General features: G+C 42.2%; 1 protein-coding gene across 7 annotated transcripts in view; it reads right to left on the bottom strand.

The window, feature by feature from the left end:
• Window positions 1-19,168, bottom strand: part of SH3KBP1 (SH3 domain containing kinase binding protein 1) — a 328,530-nt gene that overhangs the window by 261,326 nt on the left and 48,036 nt on the right. For 6 of the 7 annotated variants that reach the window (XM_078064415.1, XM_078064418.1, XM_078064411.1 and 3 more), the window contains exon 2: window positions 17,183-17,340. In XM_078064415.1, the coding sequence (XP_077920541.1) occupies window positions 17,183-17,340 (158 nt within the window). The remainder of the gene's footprint in view (window positions 1-17,182; window positions 17,341-19,168) is intronic. The other variant, XM_078064414.1, reaches the window with a different exon arrangement.

Below are 19,168 nucleotides of genomic sequence, written 5' to 3'. Positions count from 1 at the left end.
TTTGGGGAGAATTAACATCTTTACCTTGTTGACTCTTCCAATTTATGAACACAGTATAACTTCATTACTTATTTAGATCTTCTTCAAATACTTTCATCAACATTTTGTAGTTTCAGCATATATATCCTCTGTGTGTTTTGCTAGATTTATACCTAAGTAGCTCAATTATTTTAGGAGTGATTGTAAATGGGATTGTACTTTTAATTTAGGTTTCCATATGTTCATTGCTAGGATATAGAAAAATTAATTTTTGTGTGTTCATCTTCTATCCTGTGACCTTGCTGAATTCACTTATTAGTTCCAGGAGTTACTTTGTAGCTTCTTGGGATGTTCTGCGTAGAGAATCATGTCATATGCAAACAGGGACAGTCTTAGTCTTCCTTTCTGATTCCTATGTCTTTTATTTCTTTTCTCAGCATTGTGCTGGCTGAGACTTCCAGTACTGTGGTGAGAGCAGACATCCTCACCTTGTTCCATTCTCAGGAAGAAAGCATTCAGTCTTTCACCATTTAGTATAATATTAATGTAGGTTTTTTTGTAGATGCTGTTTATCAAGCTGCGGAAATTCCCCTCTATTCCTACTTTGCTGAGAGTTTTTATCATGAATGGATGTTGAATTTCGTCACATGTTTTTTCTGCATCAATTGATATGCTTATGTGATTTTTTTCCCATAGCTTGTTGATATGGTGGATTACATTAACTGATTTCAAACACTGAAGCTGCTGTCCGTATCTAGAATGAACCCCTCTTGCTCATGGTACATAGTTCATGTTGCTGGATTTGTTTTGCTAATACTTTGTTGTGGATTTTTGTGTTTATGCTCTTGAGGGAAATTGATCTGTAGTTATTTTTGTATGTCGGTTTGGTTTTGGTACCAAGGTAATACTGGCCTCATAAAATGAATTAAGAGGCATTCCCTCCTATTTTCTTGAAAAGATTATGTAGAATTGATGCTAATTCTTTAAATATTTGGTAGAAATCTCTAATGAAACCCTCTAGGTTTGGAGATTTTTTTTTTGGAAGCCTTTAAATTATGAATTAAATTTCTTTAATAGTTACAGGACTATTGAAATTATCCATCTATTTTATCTTGAGTGAGTTTTGATAGTTTGTGGTTGTTCTAAGAATTCGTCCATTTCATCTAAATTGTCAAATGTATGTGCATAGACCTGTTTGTAATATTCTCTTATGAACCTTTTAATGACTGTAAGGTATATAGTGATAGCCCCTGTTTTATTCCTACCATTGCAATGGGTGTCTTCTTTTTTATCTTTGTCAGTCTTCTTATAGGTTTATCCATTTTACTGATCTTTTCAAAGAGCTAGTTTTTTCACTTATTTTCTCTGCTGTTTTTCTGTTTTCAACCTTAATGATTCCAGCTCTTCATTACTTCCTTTCTTCTGCTTGCTTTTTTCTTTTTTTCTTTTCTTTTCTAATTTCTTGAAGTGGGAGCTTAGATTATTGATTTGAGGACTTTCCTCCATTGGTTTTTTTTTTTTTTTAAGATCTAATTTATTTATTTGAGAGAGACAGAGAGAGAGCACGAGCAGGGGAGAGGGGCAAAGGGAGAAGGAGAAGCAGACTCCTCGATGAGCAGGGAGCCCAAGGCGGGCTCAATCCCAGGACCCTGAGCTCATGACCTGAGCTGAAGGCACACACTTAACCAACTGAGCCACCCAGGCACCCAGAACTTTCCTCCATTCTGATGTGAACATTAAGTTCTATAAATTTTCCTCTCAGCACTGCTTTAGCTATGTCCCACAAATTGCAATATGTTATGTTTTCATCTTCATTCAGTTTGATGTATTTTTTAAATTTCCTTTGAGAATTCCTCTTTGACCCATGGATTATTCAGAAGTGTGTTATTTGATTTCTAAGCGTTTGGAGATTTTCCTGTTATCTTGATCTTATGTGACTGATTTCTAGTTTGATTACATCATAGTCAGACAACATTCTCTGTATGTTTTTCATTCCTTTAAATATATTGAGGTTAGTGTTATGACCCAGGGTATGGTCCAACTTTGTGAATGCTTCATGGGTATCGATGAGGATGTGTTTTATGCTGTTTCTGGGTGGAGTGTTCTATAAACGTCAATTAGAATTGCTTGGTTGATGATGTTGTTCAGTTCTTCCATATCCTCACTGATATCCTCACTTCCATATCCTCACTGATATTCTATTTGGAGAGAGTGATGCTGAAGCTCCCAACTATAATTGTGAATATATCTGTCTTTCACTTCTATCAATTTCTCTTCGTGTATTTTGCAGCTCTGTTGTTTAATGCATACATATTAGGATTGCTGTTTTATTGGTGGAATGACAATGTTATCATTTGTCCTTCTCTGTCTCAGTAATTTTCTTTGCTCTTTAGTCTACCTTATCTGATATTATAAATAGCCACTCCCACTTTTTAAAAAATTTATGTTTTCATGGCATATCTTTTCTCATCCTTTTACTTTTAACACACCTATATCAATATATTTGAAGCGAGTGTCTTGTAGACAGCACATAGTTGAGTCACATTTTTTAACCATTCTGTTATCTCTGTTGTTCAATTGGTATATTTAGACCATTTACACTTAAAGTAATTATTGATAATGTCAGGGCTTAAGTCTGCCTTTGTATTATTTGTTTTCTCTTTATTTTCTTTTTTTTAAAGATTTTATTTATTTATTTGACAGAGAGAGACACAGCGAGAGAAGGAACACAAGCAGGGGGAGTGGGAGAGGGAGAAGCAGGCTTCCCGCCAAGCAGGGAGCCCAATGCGGGGCTCGATCTCAGGACCCTGGGATCATGATCTGAGCCGAAGGCAGACGCTTAACGACTGAGCCACCCAGGCGCCCCTGTTTTCTCTTTACTTTCTATATATCATTCTTCTTTTTCCTTTTTCTTGCCTTCCTGTGAGTTACTTGTACATTTCTTAAAGTTCCATTTTGATTTATCCATAGTCTTTGAGTATATGTCATTGTATAATTTTTAAGTGATTTTTAATATTTTTTTAGTTATTAAAATATACATATGTAACTTATCACAGCCAGTGGTATCACTGTTTTCTCATTTGAAGTGATGTATAGAAACCTTACTTCCATTGAGGTCCCTTTATACCCTCCCCACTTTTTTTTTCATTTTTCTTTTTTGTTATTTTTTTATACCCTGCCCAATTTTTAAATATAATTTTCCCATATATTATCTCTACACATATTGAACACCACACCTAATGATATTATAACATATGCTTCAACCATCAAACATCATTTTAAAAGCTAATGAGGATAAAGACAGCGTATTATACATACCCTTATTTTTACCCATCCACTGTTTTTTTTCCCTTTTCTGAAGTTCCAAGCTTCCTTCTGTTATCATTTCCTTTTCTATTTAGAGAACTTTCTTTAGCCATTATTTAAGAGTAGGTCTGGTATTGACAAATTCTGTTTTCCTTCAGCTGAGAATATTTTTATTTTCTCTTCATTTCTGAAGAATATTTTCACCAGATATAGAATTCAGAGTTGATTGTTCTTTTCTTTCAGCACCTGAAAATGCTGTGCACTTCCTTCTGGACTCTAAGATTTCATATGAGAAATCCACCGTCATTCAAATCATTCTTCTCCTACAGATAACGTGTTGTTTCTCTCTCACTGCTTTTTCTTTGTCTTTAGCTTTCAGAGGTTTGATTATGATGTGTCTTGGCATAGATTTCCTTGGGTTTATCTTGTTTGGGTTTTGCTCAGCCTCTTGATCCTGGAGGTTTACCCCTTTTGCCCAGTTTAGGGAGTTTTCAGCCATTATTTCTTTGAATACGTTTTATTTCCATATGTTTTTCTTCTCCTTCTGGGACTCCACTGACAAAAATGTTAGACCTTATGTTATTGTACCACAGGTCTCTGAGGTTCATTTGTTTTTCCACACTATTTTCTATGTGTTGTTCAGACTGGGTAAATTTTATTGATCTGTTTTCAACTTCACTGATTCTTTCCTCTGTCATCCTTAATCTATTATTAAGCTAACCAGTAAACTTTTTAATATGGCAGTTTTATTTTTCAGTTCTATAATTTCCATGTTTTAAATATCTCCAATTTATTTGCTGAGATTTTTTTTTCATTTTTCATCTTTCTTCGAGAGTGTTTGTCATTGTTCATTAAGGCATTTTTTATGATTGCTGCTTTAAAATATTTGTCAGATAATTACAACATCTGAGTCTTCCCAGTGTTAGTATCTGTTGATTGCCTTTTCATTTAAGTTGTGGTTTTCCCGGTTCTTGATATGACAAATGACTTTTTATTGTATCCTAGGTATTTGGGGTATTATATTACAAGACTGTGGATCCTATTTAGATTAAGCATGCAGGTCCTGAGCTATTTTGTGTGTTGTAATGCCAATAACAGTTTAGTTTCCAGAGCCCTTCCACTGTTATTCAGGTCTTTTCATTTGTGTTACCTAGAGGTCACTCTGAAAACTGGGTGGTATGCCACCCTGTAGTTTCTATTTTCAAACTTGTTGGCATGTTAATTCTAGTCAAATTCATGTATGGGTCGGACAGGAGTTTGCCTCCGACTTCCTATATAGGTTTAATGAATCCCTTTCTCCAGCTCCCTCCTCTCCAAGATCTTCCCCACTCTAGTAGGGAGGGTGATGGGGGGCCACTTATTACTGCTGAGCTGGCGGTGGGGGGGAGGGCAGAAGTCCAGTCTCCCAATTTGGTCTCTATGGACAACATGCCAGTGGATGAAGGGAGAGCTGCAACGGTCACCTGGCACCACCAGGCAGGATACAAAATTCCAGATTCCCTACTCAGTCTCCACTGACAACCTGCCAGTAGGGAAGAAGAGCACCGCCGCAGGCCATTTGCTCTCCGTATTTTCAGCCACACACTTAATAGTTTAAAACAACACCCATTTGTTAGCTCACATTTCTGCAGATGAGAAGTCCAGGCAGGCTCAACTGGATTCTCTGCTCGGCATCTCACAACGCTGATATCAAGACGTCAACCAAGCTGGACTCTTATCTAGAGACTTGGAAGAATAATCCACTTCCAAACTCACTCAAATTGTTGGCAGAACCCAATTCCTTGAAGCAGGAGGTCTGAGGTCTCTGTTTCCTTGCTGGCTGCCAGCCAAGGTCTGCTCTCTGCTCCGGTAAAGTTGTCTGTATTCCTTCTCACGTAACTCCTCCATCTTCAAAGCAGCAAGTCCTTCTCAAGCTCTGAATTTCTAGGACTTCTTCTTCTACCATGAGGCAGAGAAAGTTCTTTGCTTTTAAGGGCTCATGTGATAAGATTAGGCCCACCAGGATCCCTCCGTTTTTAAAAGTCAACTGTGCCACATAACATAATACAATCACTGGAATGATAGCACATCACATTCACAGGCCCTGGCTATTTGGGAGTGGAATCTTGGAGAGCATTCCTAGAAATTTTGCCCACCTCACCACCTCTGGGTAGATGGCAGAATGGAGCTCATTATTTAGGCCAGGGGTTCTGCAATTAGAATGTATTCACGCTCATAGACTTAAATGGAGCAATATACTTACATATTGCTGTCATTTGTGTATTTGTGGTAAATATTCCTTTTTATAACTTCCAGCATGATGATGTTTTCATATATATACATATGTATGTATATATACATACACATATATTCAAAAGCTACTTTAGCAATAACATTATAATATTTTCAAATGTAGAACTACAGGTCACAGGCTACCGACCCATGTGCTTGAGAAAAGATATAAGATTAAAAAGGATGACGTTGACTATCCATACCATTGTACAAAAGGAGTGCCCAAGCTTTATCAAGCAGCAGCATCAGCTGAACTTTTTAAAAATATCCTAAGGCCCTTATCCCAACTCCTTTCCCAACTCCAAAATTCTGACAGTAGAGTTCATCTGGAGCAGGGCCAGGCTGGAGACCCACGGGCAAGGAGTCCCCTGTGGGACCCCACATGTCACAAGTGTAAATATCCAGTAATGATCAAGTCAATATTCTAGATGGTCCAGATTTTGATCTGCTAGGAAGCTGGGGGTTGAAACACATGATTTCAAAGTCCCTTTCTAAGCTCAGATTCAATAATCCTGTCATTAAGAAAATAGGACTCCATTATGCATAATCACCAAGATCAACTGGGTCAGGGGACTGCTCTCCCCAAGTCACATGACATCCCCCCACATTCTTCCAGCACTGCAACAGTGACGAAGTCTGAGGAATCTGCTAAATGGTGTGGGCTCTCACTGGTGACACACTTGTCCTCAATTATACCAGACATTGGAGTAACATTTCTCTTGGAGTAACATTTCTCACAACAGCATTCAACAGTTTCTGGTTGTTAGGATTTTGTTTTCTAAAAGAAAACTATGTATTTAAATTTTAAACAAACAGGGTTTTAGAGGGGAGGGGGGGTGGGATTGGTTAGCCTGGTGATGGGTATTAAGGAGGGCACGTACTGCATGGAGCACTGGGTGTTATACGAAAACAATGGATCGTGGATCACCACATCAAAAACCAATGATGTATTGTATGGTGACTAACATAACATAATAAAATTTTTAAAAAAAAGAATAATTTGAGCAGGAATTGGTTGCTTTTAAGGACCCCAAGGACGGGAAACAACTGGATAGTCAAACACCTGGATTATTAACCACTGATAGAAAAGACAGTCAAACTCCTGAAAAGCATATCCTGAACATTACAAAATAACAAGTTTCCTTACTAATTAGTAAAATGAAATATTTTCCCAAATTCCCTTATTTTCACAATTTGGTGTTTTTTTAAAAAATATTTTATTTATTTTAGAGAGAGAGAGAGAGAAACACAACAGGAGCGTGAGGGGCAGAGGGAGAGGGAGAGAATCTCAAGCAGACTCCATGCTGAACACAGAGCCCAGTGCGGAGCTCGATCCCAGGACCCTGAGATCATGACCGGAGCCAAAACCAAGAGTCAGACACTTAACTGACTGTGTCACCAAGGTCCCCCTGCTCTCACAATTTGTAGGAAAAACAGCACAAGCCCAAAAATCCAGGCAATGGTTGCTCTTTTGAATTGAAATAGCTGATTTCTGAAGAGGATCCTTTAAAAATCAGAAAATAAAACAAGCACAATTCTGAACATAGAACAGCAGCCTGGAAATCTCTACTTTATGTCACTTATGGAAGTTAAATTTGTGATTCTTTCTTACATCAAGAAGAGCAAAATAATTGTGAGCTCTACCTCAGAGGGGTACAAAGTTGCAAAATACTGAGTGGACACTCGGGGAAGGCATAATGTAGCAGGCAATAACGGTGAGGGGCCTACTCCCGTCGGGACGATACAGATGCCCGGATGATGCTGTGGGCTCGAGCTCAGGTTCTAGAGCCAGCCCGCCAGGGTTCCAGGGCACTCTCTGCCCCACCCAAGCTGTGTGACCATGAATAAGTTTTTTAACTTTAAGATGCCTATGGCTCAGTTACCTCTTCTGAAAAACAGGCAGGACAAAAAAGAACAGTACCTATGCCACAGAGTGGTATAAGGATTTAATGAGATAAAACATGTGAAGGGCTCAGCCGCCTTCCCTCCTGGCATACAGTAAGTGCTCAACAAATGCCCTGTACACAGACACTGGCAGCTTGTATACACAGTGCCAGGCAGCCAGGAAGCCTGGGAGAGAATGTAGCCATTATTATTCCCTAAAGTAACAGCAATCAGGGCCACAAGAAGACCAACTGTAGGTTCATTCAGCACATTCTAACAGAGTTGCCTGATGAATCCAGTCCAAACCTTCCAGGTGGTGTCTTAATCAGGAACATCTTTGTAGAACAATGGCTAACCCATGCTGTCCAGAGTAGAAAATGACCAAAGAACAGGTCACAGGAGCTAAAAGTGTCATCCCATGGAAGAAGTTACATTTGGGACAAGACAATATTCCATTTAATGTGTCTCTGGGCTACCAACACAATGAGACACATTAAATGGACAGCATGGGACAAATATCTTGAAAATAATATTCCATATCATGCACAAAATCAACGGCCCTGGGGTTCAGAGTTTTTTGGAAAAGTGAAATTTGGGGCGCCTGGGTGGCCCCGTCGGTTGAGCGGTCAGCTCTTGGTTTTGGCTCAGGTCATGGTCTCAGGGTCCCAGGATGGAGCTCCACACTCAGCACGGAACCTGCTTCAGGATTCTCTCTCTCCCTCGGCGCCCCCCCCCACCCCGCTCCCTCTCACACTCTCTCTCTAAAAATAAAAAAATATATCTTTTTTAAAAAGGTGAAATTTGATGAGAGAGATCCACTTCAGGGTCTCTGAATGTAGAGAGTAACTTGGAAATCTCTACTCTATGCCATTTGTTGAAGTACATTTTTTTTTAAGATTTTATTTATTTATTTGACAGAGAGAGACACAGCGAGAGAGGGAACACAAGCAGGGGGAGTGGGAGAGGGAGAAGCAGGCTTCCTGGGGAGCAGGGAGCCCGATGCGGGGCTCGATCCCAGGACCCTGGGACCATGACCGGAGCCAAAGGCAGACGCTTAATGACTGAGCCACCCAGGTGCCCCTGTTGAAGTAAATTTTTTAAATAAAGACCAGCCCGTCCCACCAAGGGGCACTCAAGGCCGATAGCTTCCGCCCGAGCAGCAGCGAGAGCCCGGGCCCAAGGGGTGGGCACGGTGGCCCCTCAGACACAACACCCTCTGTTCCCTCTTCTCTTTACAAGGAGCAGCGCCACATGGTCCGCCTCCTCCCGCTACCATGAACAAGTGCCTCTGCCCAGAATAAGCAGAAGGAATGATGAGGAAGAAACCATATCTTACTCGCCCAAAGCAGAATGAAGAGTAGAAACCCGGTCCTTCACGATTCCCCGGGACACAGGGTCTTCAAGCAGTGAGTGTGGCAGGGACGACAGTCCCCCAGACAGGGCCCATGGGCCAGAAAGCAGTTTAAACCACATGCTCGCCAGGTCCATAAAACCTAAGTTTGCTTCCATAATACAGGAAGGTTGACTCAGTCTTGCACTGAACTTAATTGCCACACTACCTCTTCGTAGTATGTCCTGTTGCAAGTGCTCTCTCCTTTGTAACAGGAAGACAACCAGATCCAAGCTAGACTGTCAGTGAAGCACCCCCCCCACCCTGACACCTGTCCCCTCTGCTATATATTTGTATTTCCAGAGAGAATGTCTTTCATTTACCGAGCTCACTTCTGCTACCATTATTCCTCCAGAGCCTCCATCTCAGATTTAGCAGTAAACACTGCACAGTTCTGACAGTTGAGAAATACGTAATGATCTTTGTCTTACTCACAGACCTGTTCCATCAGCAGCTTATGTGATCTCATCGAGAATTCCACCTTGTGGGTCCAGAATTAAGGTGCTGACAAAGTGAAAGCTATCTGAACTGATGCCTGAAGTCACAAGGACTGTGAAACCACTGGACAAGGATTCACTTGATGCTTAAAGTGAACCCTACCAGTAACCAGGGGGCCATATTCCACCGTTGAAAATGGAAAAACAGGTGTGACTCAGAAACCAATGAGCAGAGGCACCATTAGAAGAAATGATGCACTAGCATTTATTTGGAGAGAGAGGGATGTGTTTCCATGTTATTTAATGACACTAGAGAGCCAACAAAGTTTGAATAATGAAGGCATAGACAAGTCTTCCTCATTGACAAGCCATGTGAACAAGGAGCCATGATGCCTCAGGTCATCTGCTCTGGAGAGTGTGGGGTTGGGGGGGTGGGGACAAGCTGCCACCACAGGCAGAGGAACAGAGGAAAGTGTCTACCCAAGTCCCCAGGCCCCCACACCACTGCCCTCGACCACACAGCACACTCAACCAGACCTGAGAAGCACAGACAGCTCCAGTGAGGGGACTGTGCTCTTTGTCAAGATTTGAAAAGGACACAGGGGACAGAATTCAAATTTTATTCCGTGACAGAACTAAAATTTGAAGATGAAGATTATCATAGGAAAAGGGTAAACATACATGTACCTCTTTTCAGGGATCTGTTCCTCTCATACGGATAGAACTTAAAGGTCAATAACTTGAAGTAGAAATTTAGAGTTTGGGGAAAGTTCCAGCACAGGCCCAGGCTTACAGAAGGGATAGTTTGACTAGGTATTTACCCCAAAGATACAAATGTAGTGATCTGAAAGGGTATATGCACCCCAATGTTTATAGCAGCAATGTCCACAATAGCCAAACTATGGAAAGAGCCAAGATGTCCATCAACAGATGAATGGATAAAGAAGATGTGGTATATATATATACAATGGAATATTATGCAGCCATCAGAAAAAAAACCCAGAAATCTTGCCACTTGCAACAACGTGGATGGAACTAGAGGGTATTATGCTAAGCGAAATAAGTCAATCAGAGAAAGACAAGTATCATATGATCTCACTGATATGAGGAATTTGAGAAACAAGACAGAGGATCATAGGGGAAGGCAGGAAAAAATGAAACAAGATGAAACCAAAGAGGGAGACAAACCATAAGAGACCCTTAATCTCAGGAAACAAACTGAGGGTTGCTGGAGTGGTGGGGGGTGGGAGGGATGGGGTGGCTGGGTGATGGACATTGGGGAGGGTAGGTACTACGGTGAGCACTGTGAATTGTGTAAGACTGATGAATCACAGACCTGTACCTCTGAAACAAATAATATATTACATGTAAAAAAAAAAATAGTAGGAAGGGAAAAATGAAGGGGGGGGGAATCAGAGGGGGAGACAAACCATGACAGACTATGGACTCCGAGAAACAAACTGAGGGTTTTAGAGGGGAGGGGGGTGGGGGGATGTGTTAGCCCGGTGATGGGTATTAAGGAGGGCACGTATTGCATGGAGCACTGTGTGTTATACGCAAACGATGAATCATGGAACACTACATCAAAAACTAATGATGCAATGTATGGTGCCTAATATAATAAAATAAAGGTAAAAAAATATTTTTAAAAAAGAAGGGATAGTTTGTGTAAAACCTTTTTTTTTTTTTTTTTTTTACTACTATCACCCTGGTTTTCAAACCAGACGTTTGATGAGATTTGGGATCTTAATGGCAGGGAAGATGGAAGGATATATTGCTAATATTTGTCTAACAAGAAAGCGAACAACAACTAAATGCTGTAAGAAGACAAGTTGCTTGGGCTCAAACACACGTGTTCACAACACAATTCAGAAATACTCAGGAGGACTCCAACGGGCTTAATGGATGGCCACCTACCAAAACAAAAGGTGTATTAACAAGAAAATGTCAAATTTGAGAAAGCAAATTTCCTTTTATTTCCCACCCAACTAAAAGAAATGGAAGATGAAACCACCACCAAAACATAACATTTTTTTCCCAAATAAGTACAATCATGATGCTGGGTTAACAGTTAATTCTTTCACCCCACAAAAAAACAAGAAATAATCTCCATCCTGTCCTGTATCCTTTATATAGCCCTGTCAGCCTGAGATACAAATCTATTATGAGGCTACTTGAGAGTGTAAAAGGCCATGTTTTAAAACTTCTATCAGCTCAAGTGAGAAAAACCTTCTACTTCTATATCGAGCCACCATTAAAAGCAGCATTAGCACAAAAAAAAAAAAAAACCCAGCAAAGTAACTGTGAGCTTTCTCTCTGAATGGTACAAATATGCGAAATCCTGACCTTTCACCTCACTGATTATGAAACAACTATATTCTTCAACTTTACACAAATACAAAACAGGCTCTGGATATGCCGAAGAGAGATCTGAAACACCTAGCAAATGGAGGCTGAGGCAATGGGAAACCAAGCTGAAAATTGTGATACTCAGCATTAGACATGCAAGCTACAAGTAAATACAGCTCAGCCTTCAACGATGGGCCCACAGCGTGCAAAGTGTACGTTTCCCTAGCACATGTACAAATAGGGAGAGAGAATGGTTTACTTCCTCACAGACAGTGTCAGGTCAATTTCAAAACCAACAAGCATATTCTTTTAACCCCTACCGCAGCTTCCTGCTTTCCACACATCTATTTGTGTACAACAAAACGTTGAGGGCCTGGGTCCCGCTGCGTTTCACCAAGGGTCCCCTCCCAGAGCAGTCAGCCATACGCCTGTGGGCCCAAGCTAAAGTTTCAAGGTTTTTTCTTTTTAAAATTCCTTTGGCTGGCCATTAAAAAATGTATATCTGTGGATACACGTCAGAAGAACTCAGGAAAAGGCTGCTTAGAAATCCTTTGCTGGACTAAAATACACTGCTGTCTGAATCTGGGCGTAAGGTTCGAAAGAAAGACCTTGGTAATTAAATCCAACATGGGGAAGATGAACTTCTATGAAAAAGCCCATATCTGCCTTTAATAGGTAGCTATCTTTCTGTTTTATGTGGCAGTTTCAGATCCCAGAAGGGCAGCATTTTTTTTTTTTAATAAATGACTTTGAGGATTTCATCCTAGTACCTCTTACTATTGCACCCCAAATTACAGTCTCTTGTTGTCCGTTCCAAAAAAAAATCCAAAACTTAAAATTATCAGGCGGAAAAGGATGATGGTGTGACCTTTTAATGTCATGCTGATATATTTTCTCTAAGCTCCACCCCCAGCAGGATCATGTGATTCTCTGTGGAAATGTAACTTGATTTAACTAACAAACACTTTATTAGGACATTTTACAACCCTATAAAAGTCAGAGGATAACATATAGAAAAATGATAATTTTATATCTAAAACTAATGATGTAATGTATGGGGATTAACATAACAATAAAAAAATTAAAAAAAAAAGAAAAATGATAATTTTATAGTTTTCTGAGTACAGATCCTTTGCCTCTTTGGGGGGTGGGGGGATGGGTTAGCCTGGTGATGGGTATTAAGGAGGGCACGCTCTGCATGGAGCACTGGGTGTTATACACAAACAATGAATCATGGAACACTACATCAAAAACTAATGATGTAATGTATGGTGCTTAATATAACAATAAAAAAATTTTTTAAAAATGATAAGGTGTGCTCCTTTTTTTTTTTCTTCTCTGGTAGAGATGATAACCCCAGAGGTTAAGACGGTATTGTTCTCTAAAACACGAACCTGTTTTGAATATAACTTTGCAATCTTATTTGAACATCCCTTTCTGCACTGACTTTTTCATGTGTTCCTCATATCCTCACTGAATCAGTTTTGTGATTCTGCTAGTTCCCTCATTGAATGAGTCCAATAAAATTTTGACACAATAAAACTTTCTCTATTGGCATGTTTTCAACAATTTAAGAAGGAGTCTTTGATACTTCTTGGGCCCAACAATCAAATGGTCCCTGGGAGAGTGAGTTCCCGGCTTTAGGGCTCCTCGGCTGTCATGCTCACAGGGCAGCTACATGAAGACAACCAGATTCAGGCTGACTGGCTCAGCGGGCTAATGTGGCACAAACAGGGCTCCGGCACAGGCATGAGACCCCCTACCCATCCACAGAGGCCACAGCTTTAAACAGAAAAAAGTATATACACTTAAAAGTGAGTGCACAGCAATGCCACTCCCATGGGTAAATACACAAGAGAAACAAGGGCCTATGTCTGTAAGAAGATTTACACAAGAATGTTCAGAGCCTTTAATCATAAAATACCCAAACTGGAAACGACCTGAATGTCCATCAACAGGAGAACAGATAAACAAATGCTGGCATATTCATAAAATGGGATACTCTACAGCAAGAACAAAGTACTGATGTATGCAACAACATTTTGTTGTGCAACGGGGGCCGTACCCAAAAGAACACATACTTGTTGATTCCATTTATATGAAATTCAAATACAGGCAAGCCTCACCTATAATGATAGCTTACCTATGGGAAGGGGAATGACTTGGAAAAGGCATGATTCTGGAGGGACAGAAATAGGACTGATCTGAATGATGGTGACAGAGGTGCACACTTACAAAAAGAAATTCACCGAGAGGTACAGTTATGACTTCGGCATTTTACTCTATGTAAATTTCACCTAACAATGAATAATTTTTTTAAAAAAAGAGGAGAGAGAGAGAAAAATGGATTCTAAAAAAAGTAGGTAGGGAGAAGAAAGGGAAGGGGAATTTAAAAGGATTCTTCTTTCACGTGTACAGTAAATAAATAAGAACTAACTAAATAAAAGAAAAAGGAGGATAAACCCAAAAGGGCATGACTGTACCCTGGTTGGATACACTTACGCCTGCCAACAAATCTCAGCCCAAGAGCTGGCAAAGCCCAGGCATCTTCTTAAGAAGGGGGTGACTGGAATGGCTGGTAGTTTTCTTTTGAGAAACTGAGACAATACAGAGTTGAGGGTGGATACTGAATCCCAACACCTTGGGGGACCATGCTCCATAAGGACACTGATTAAGGATCCGATAAATGAATCAAGAAAGCGCGTAAGGTGAGCTCTCTGATCGTGGCAACACTGGCATAAAGGCACACAAACAACAGTGGGATTCCACAAGACTCCCCAATTCAATCCAGGGACAAATTATTCTTGAGCTAAAAAAAGCATATGTAAACCCACTCTCAAAACCGCAAACTTATGCCAGTATGATTGTTATTACCTAAAGATGTATTTTCAGCTTCTAGAACCCTCTACGGCAGTTTGCGTTATTGTTAAACCCCACTGCATCCACCTACTAGGTTTTTCAATAATAGGCCTAAAACATTCCCAGTGGGTGAAGACTTGAAAATAGACTCAGCCATCTGAAAGAATAGAAGTTTCTTTTTCTGCCAAATGTGGCAGCCGCAAGTGGCGCAGCCCTAGCCGTTCCTGCCACATCCTTTCTGGCTCCGGTGGAAGGAGCACCTCCCTAGAGTGTGACTTCCCGCACTGGAAGCGCTCTAGCCGAGGGGAGAGCACAAGTGATTAGGCCCTCGGGCCAGGGGAGAGGGTGACATGGATGGGGACACACTCAGTAGGTGGCCAGCCATGTGCTAAGTCCTGACTCCTTTAGTCCTCACAGTGGCCAGATGAAGTAGTCGGGCTCCAAAAAGGAAACAGATTGCACGCCCGAATTAGGTAATCTGAGGCAGGACTAAGAAGGAGACTCCCCCCACACACAACCAAGTGGGTGAGGTACAGAGAAACTGCGAGGCAAGAGGCGGGGCTAGAAACAGGGGATGAAGAGAAAGGAGCGTGGAGGAAGGGGACTTAGGAGCAGCCACCGTCTGGCAGAGGGACAACCCCGGGGTAGCGAGCCAGCAGGGTAATCCCTGACCTGGCTGGCCTCCCTCCCTCCTGACCATCTCCTACCAGCATTCCCCTTGGGCCAAAGCCCAGGGAAGCCAGAGGGCAGGAGCCCGCTGTGGTGGCCCCAGGCCCAGCCCTAGGCCCAGCAGGGGGAGAAGGGTGGAGAGAGGCCCCTCGGCCAGGACCACATCATCCCAGCTCACAGTGAGGAGCTCCCGCCCCCCAGCACCCCCTGAGCAAGGAGGAGAGGTTCCGAGCCTGCCTGGGCTCTTCCTGCACTGCGCTTCCCTGTCCTGGTACCTGCCAGCCCCCCCAAACGCCTAAGTAGGCGGCCCAGCCTTAAGCCCTGAGCAAAGTCCAACTCAGAAGTTTTCTGAGTCTATGGATTTCTGGTTTGGAATAAGGGGGCACTGAGCCTACAGGACATCAAAATAAGGCTTTCAAAATAGGGCCTCCCCCCCCAAAACTGGTGCCAACACTGTAGTCCCTACTCCTTCCCAGGGATGTTCTCTCTCCTCCCAAGTCCTCCCTTCCTTCCCAGAGTCTTCCTCTCTCTTTCCCACAGTCCTCACCTCCTTCCCAGGATCCTCTTCTCTCTTTCCCAGATATTCCTTTTTCTTTCCCATGGTCCTCCTCTCTCATTTCTTAGTCCTCCATCTTCACACCAAACCTTCCCCCTTTTATCTGGAGAAACCCTCCTTCCCCACCAGAATTTGCTCAACTTCAAGGACAGTCCTTGTCCCAAAATTGGGGATTTTGTTTGGAAGGGCAAAATAATTCACCCCCATTTGCACATCAGTTCAACAGAGTCAATCTGTGGTAGCCCAGATGTAATGCTTTCCTACTCTTAAAAGGGGAGAGAGCTGCTAGGTTCAACCATAAGGTAAGAAAACAAAAAAAGTCTGCACTCCCACAACTATTTACAGAAAGTAAGTTTATCAGCATGTTACCAACAAAACTTCCCCCAGCCTTCTGCACAACAAAAAGAAATGAACAAAAGAAGTGTTAGCAGGAACACTCTGAGGCAAGATCCTGAGGAAAGACACTGAACTGAGTTCCTATTTGTTCTACACTTGGGGGGCAGGGCACAGGTAGAGGGCCCAGGGGTTGGACACTGTTTTTCATCATCAATCCCTTTTCATAAAACCCTCCCACGTAGCCCTCGAGGCTCTCTGACCAGGGCACCTGCTTTACTCTAGGCCCAGCATTCCCCACACCACCTGCTCCCCACAGCCGCAGGTCTTAGGCATGGTCTGCTACCCCCCCAAAACTACAGCAGAGGCCCTGGGGATTTGTGCACACAGCCCTTCCTACCGAGAACAATCCAGTCTCCTCCAGCATTAGATAGAAAGTTTACGGTACAAAAAAATTTTAGACCTACTTGGTATTTCCCACAGGGAACAGCCTCAAGGTGACCCGCCTTTTTTTTTTTTCTTACCCAATCCCAACTATTATGTACAACTTGCAGTATATAATTTCTTAACATGAATGAGCTGCATTTTTGTAATTAACCCCTAGATGATTTCTGCAAAGGGCATAATTTTCCAAACCTTACTGAAAAAGTAGATTTTATGCAACGCTTCATGACCATAAAGGGGAAAGAAAAATAATATAGTTCCTATCAAAAAAGCGATGTGAATATAAAGGTCGAAAACATAGCATAACTGGAATTCTACATTTAGTTTGATTGCTACTTGACTTAAATAGTCAAAACTACTTTCACCTCATTTTGAATGGAATGGAAAAGGGTAAAATTCTCTTAAAACATCAAAGCAAGTGAACAAGTACATAAATAAAAACAGTTTAACAAGCTTTATATTTTTCCAGCATTTTCTAAGTGACATAGTTTATAAAGAGGACATTCTGGGCCTTAAGAAAGTGATTTCAAAATGGGTCTCTAGATAGCTGGTGCAAAGCTCTACATGCTCTTCTTGATAGCACGCAAGAGGTCAAACCATCAATTCATCCCGTAAGAGAGCCCATGAAATTCCTCAAGTGCCCCCAAAGCTTTGGTCAGTAGAACCCACACAGGAGACAGGAAAAGGGTTTCACGTTGTACTCACTCTTACAAAGTTGTCAGGGAACAAACCTCTCCTGCCGTTGATCTGTCCCTCCCACCAGCCTCCATCCTCCTTCCTGATGTTGGTGATGATCTCACCCACGCTGATCGTCAGCTCATCGTCGTGCTGGGCCTGGTAGTCAAACTCCACTATGGCCTCCACTGGAAGGAACAGGGACAAAAGAAAGAGCACTTTAGATCAGATGCTGCTAAGGCCCACCAGCCCTGGAAGATCAGTAGTCATATTAAAGGGAGTTCCCCTCTACCGATACTTAAAATAACAGGGCCCCACACAGCAACCTGATTTTGGTTAACCTGAGGCCTGTCGTACAGAAACCACAAAGCACAGGTCCGTGGTCAGGCACAGTCAGAGTGGCCTACGGGTCTCAGGGCCAGCAGGAGCTTCAGAGAGGAAATCACACAATGGCAGAAGGCCAACAACATCGGCACTCCCGGAAGGAGCGCAGCATCCTTTCTCCAAGCGCAGAGAAGGTAGTTAACAGACGCAGATTTGGTACTTAGGTGCCCCCACCCTTGCCAAGGCTAACCGTGTGACATTAACTTCTCTGGGCCTCAGGCATGCAAAATGTGGGTGATAATAAGTGCCACTCTACAGAGAAAATGCCCCTCTCTCAGCCCCAACATGTGTAAGGACAGCTGGCACTGAGGGCCCCGCTGGCCAAGCCAACGTCTCAGACTGCTCACGCCTGCACGCACAGCTGCCCTCTCAACAGAGGGCCTCTCAGGCAGCAACACCATTCTTTACAGATTTTATTTATTTATTTGAGAGAGAGAGAGCGAGTGCACGAGTAGTGGGGAGGGGCAGAGGGAGAGAGAGAATCTCCAGAAGACTCCCTGCTGAGCGGGGACCCAGACACTGGGGCTCAATCCCAGGACCCCAGGATCGTGACCTGAGTCGAAGGCAGACGCTTAACCGACTGAGCCACCCGAGCGCCCCTCAGGCAGCAATACCATTTTAAAGCGTTCTCCCAATCTGGGGTGATGTTTTATACTTAGTCATGCAGGAGGCAACAGATGACCCAGATGGGGCTTCTTGTTGACAAAGTACGGCTGCACGTTAGCAGAGCTAAGCAATCCTGAGCGTGTTAACTTACCCATAGATGGATTATGCAATTCATCTACACTTTGGGTCTCGCCTCACACCCCCCTCAACCAATAAACCTCCTGTCCTTTTCCTTCTATATTTGCAGGTCAGTATGAATGAATGAATGGCAAATGAATAAATAGAACGGTAGCAAAAATTAGGTGAACCCTCAAGTAGTGAATTAGCAATTTAGGAATTACAGAAATGGAAGAGGAAAGGTTTTACATGAGCCCTACATGAAGCACACATACAAAAATGAACTCAGAATGGATCACAGACCTCAATCTAAGAGCTAAAACTATAAAATCTTCATAAGAAAGCACAGAATCAAACCTTAGTAATCTTGGGTTTGGTGAAGATTTCTTCAGTAGGAGACAAAAAAGCACACACGACTTTTGAAGTTTCAGTCCACTGGGGTACGTTTCCCGGAAAAAGGTTGGTAGGTGAGTGGGCCCCCCATCAAATGGGCTTTGCATATCCATTAGGGATGAATTCCCTAAGTGCTTCCAGATCAGAAGACCCTGGCTATCCAGACTGGCATGCTAACCCTTTCCATTCATGTCAGCAAACCCAGACAGTTCATCAGCACCCCAAAGTGAAATTTCCTTGCCTGGATAATTTTTTCATTCCAAAATTAGCTGGCTGACTTTGCTATCATGAATCTGGCCAGGATGAAGTTGAGTTGTAAACCCTTCTCATCACTTATAAACAAAAAGGAGGAACATAAGAGCATAAACAAAGCAACCTTTTCAGATTCTTCCTGGTTCCTGACCAGTATAAAGGCAGAAACACTTCTATTTTCTTGTCTCGTGCTCTGCTCACCAGCAGTTCAAATTAGCTATCACAACAATCAGAACCAGGTCAATAAAAAAACAACTTTCTTCA

The sequence above is a fragment of the Halichoerus grypus genome, chromosome X (assembly GCF_964656455.1).
Source record: "Halichoerus grypus chromosome X, mHalGry1.hap1.1, whole genome shotgun sequence".
Taxonomy (NCBI): domain Eukaryota; kingdom Metazoa; phylum Chordata; class Mammalia; order Carnivora; family Phocidae; genus Halichoerus; species Halichoerus grypus.
The sequence above is the reverse complement of the archived record's forward strand: the minus strand, read 5'-3'. Positions and strand labels throughout refer to the sequence as shown.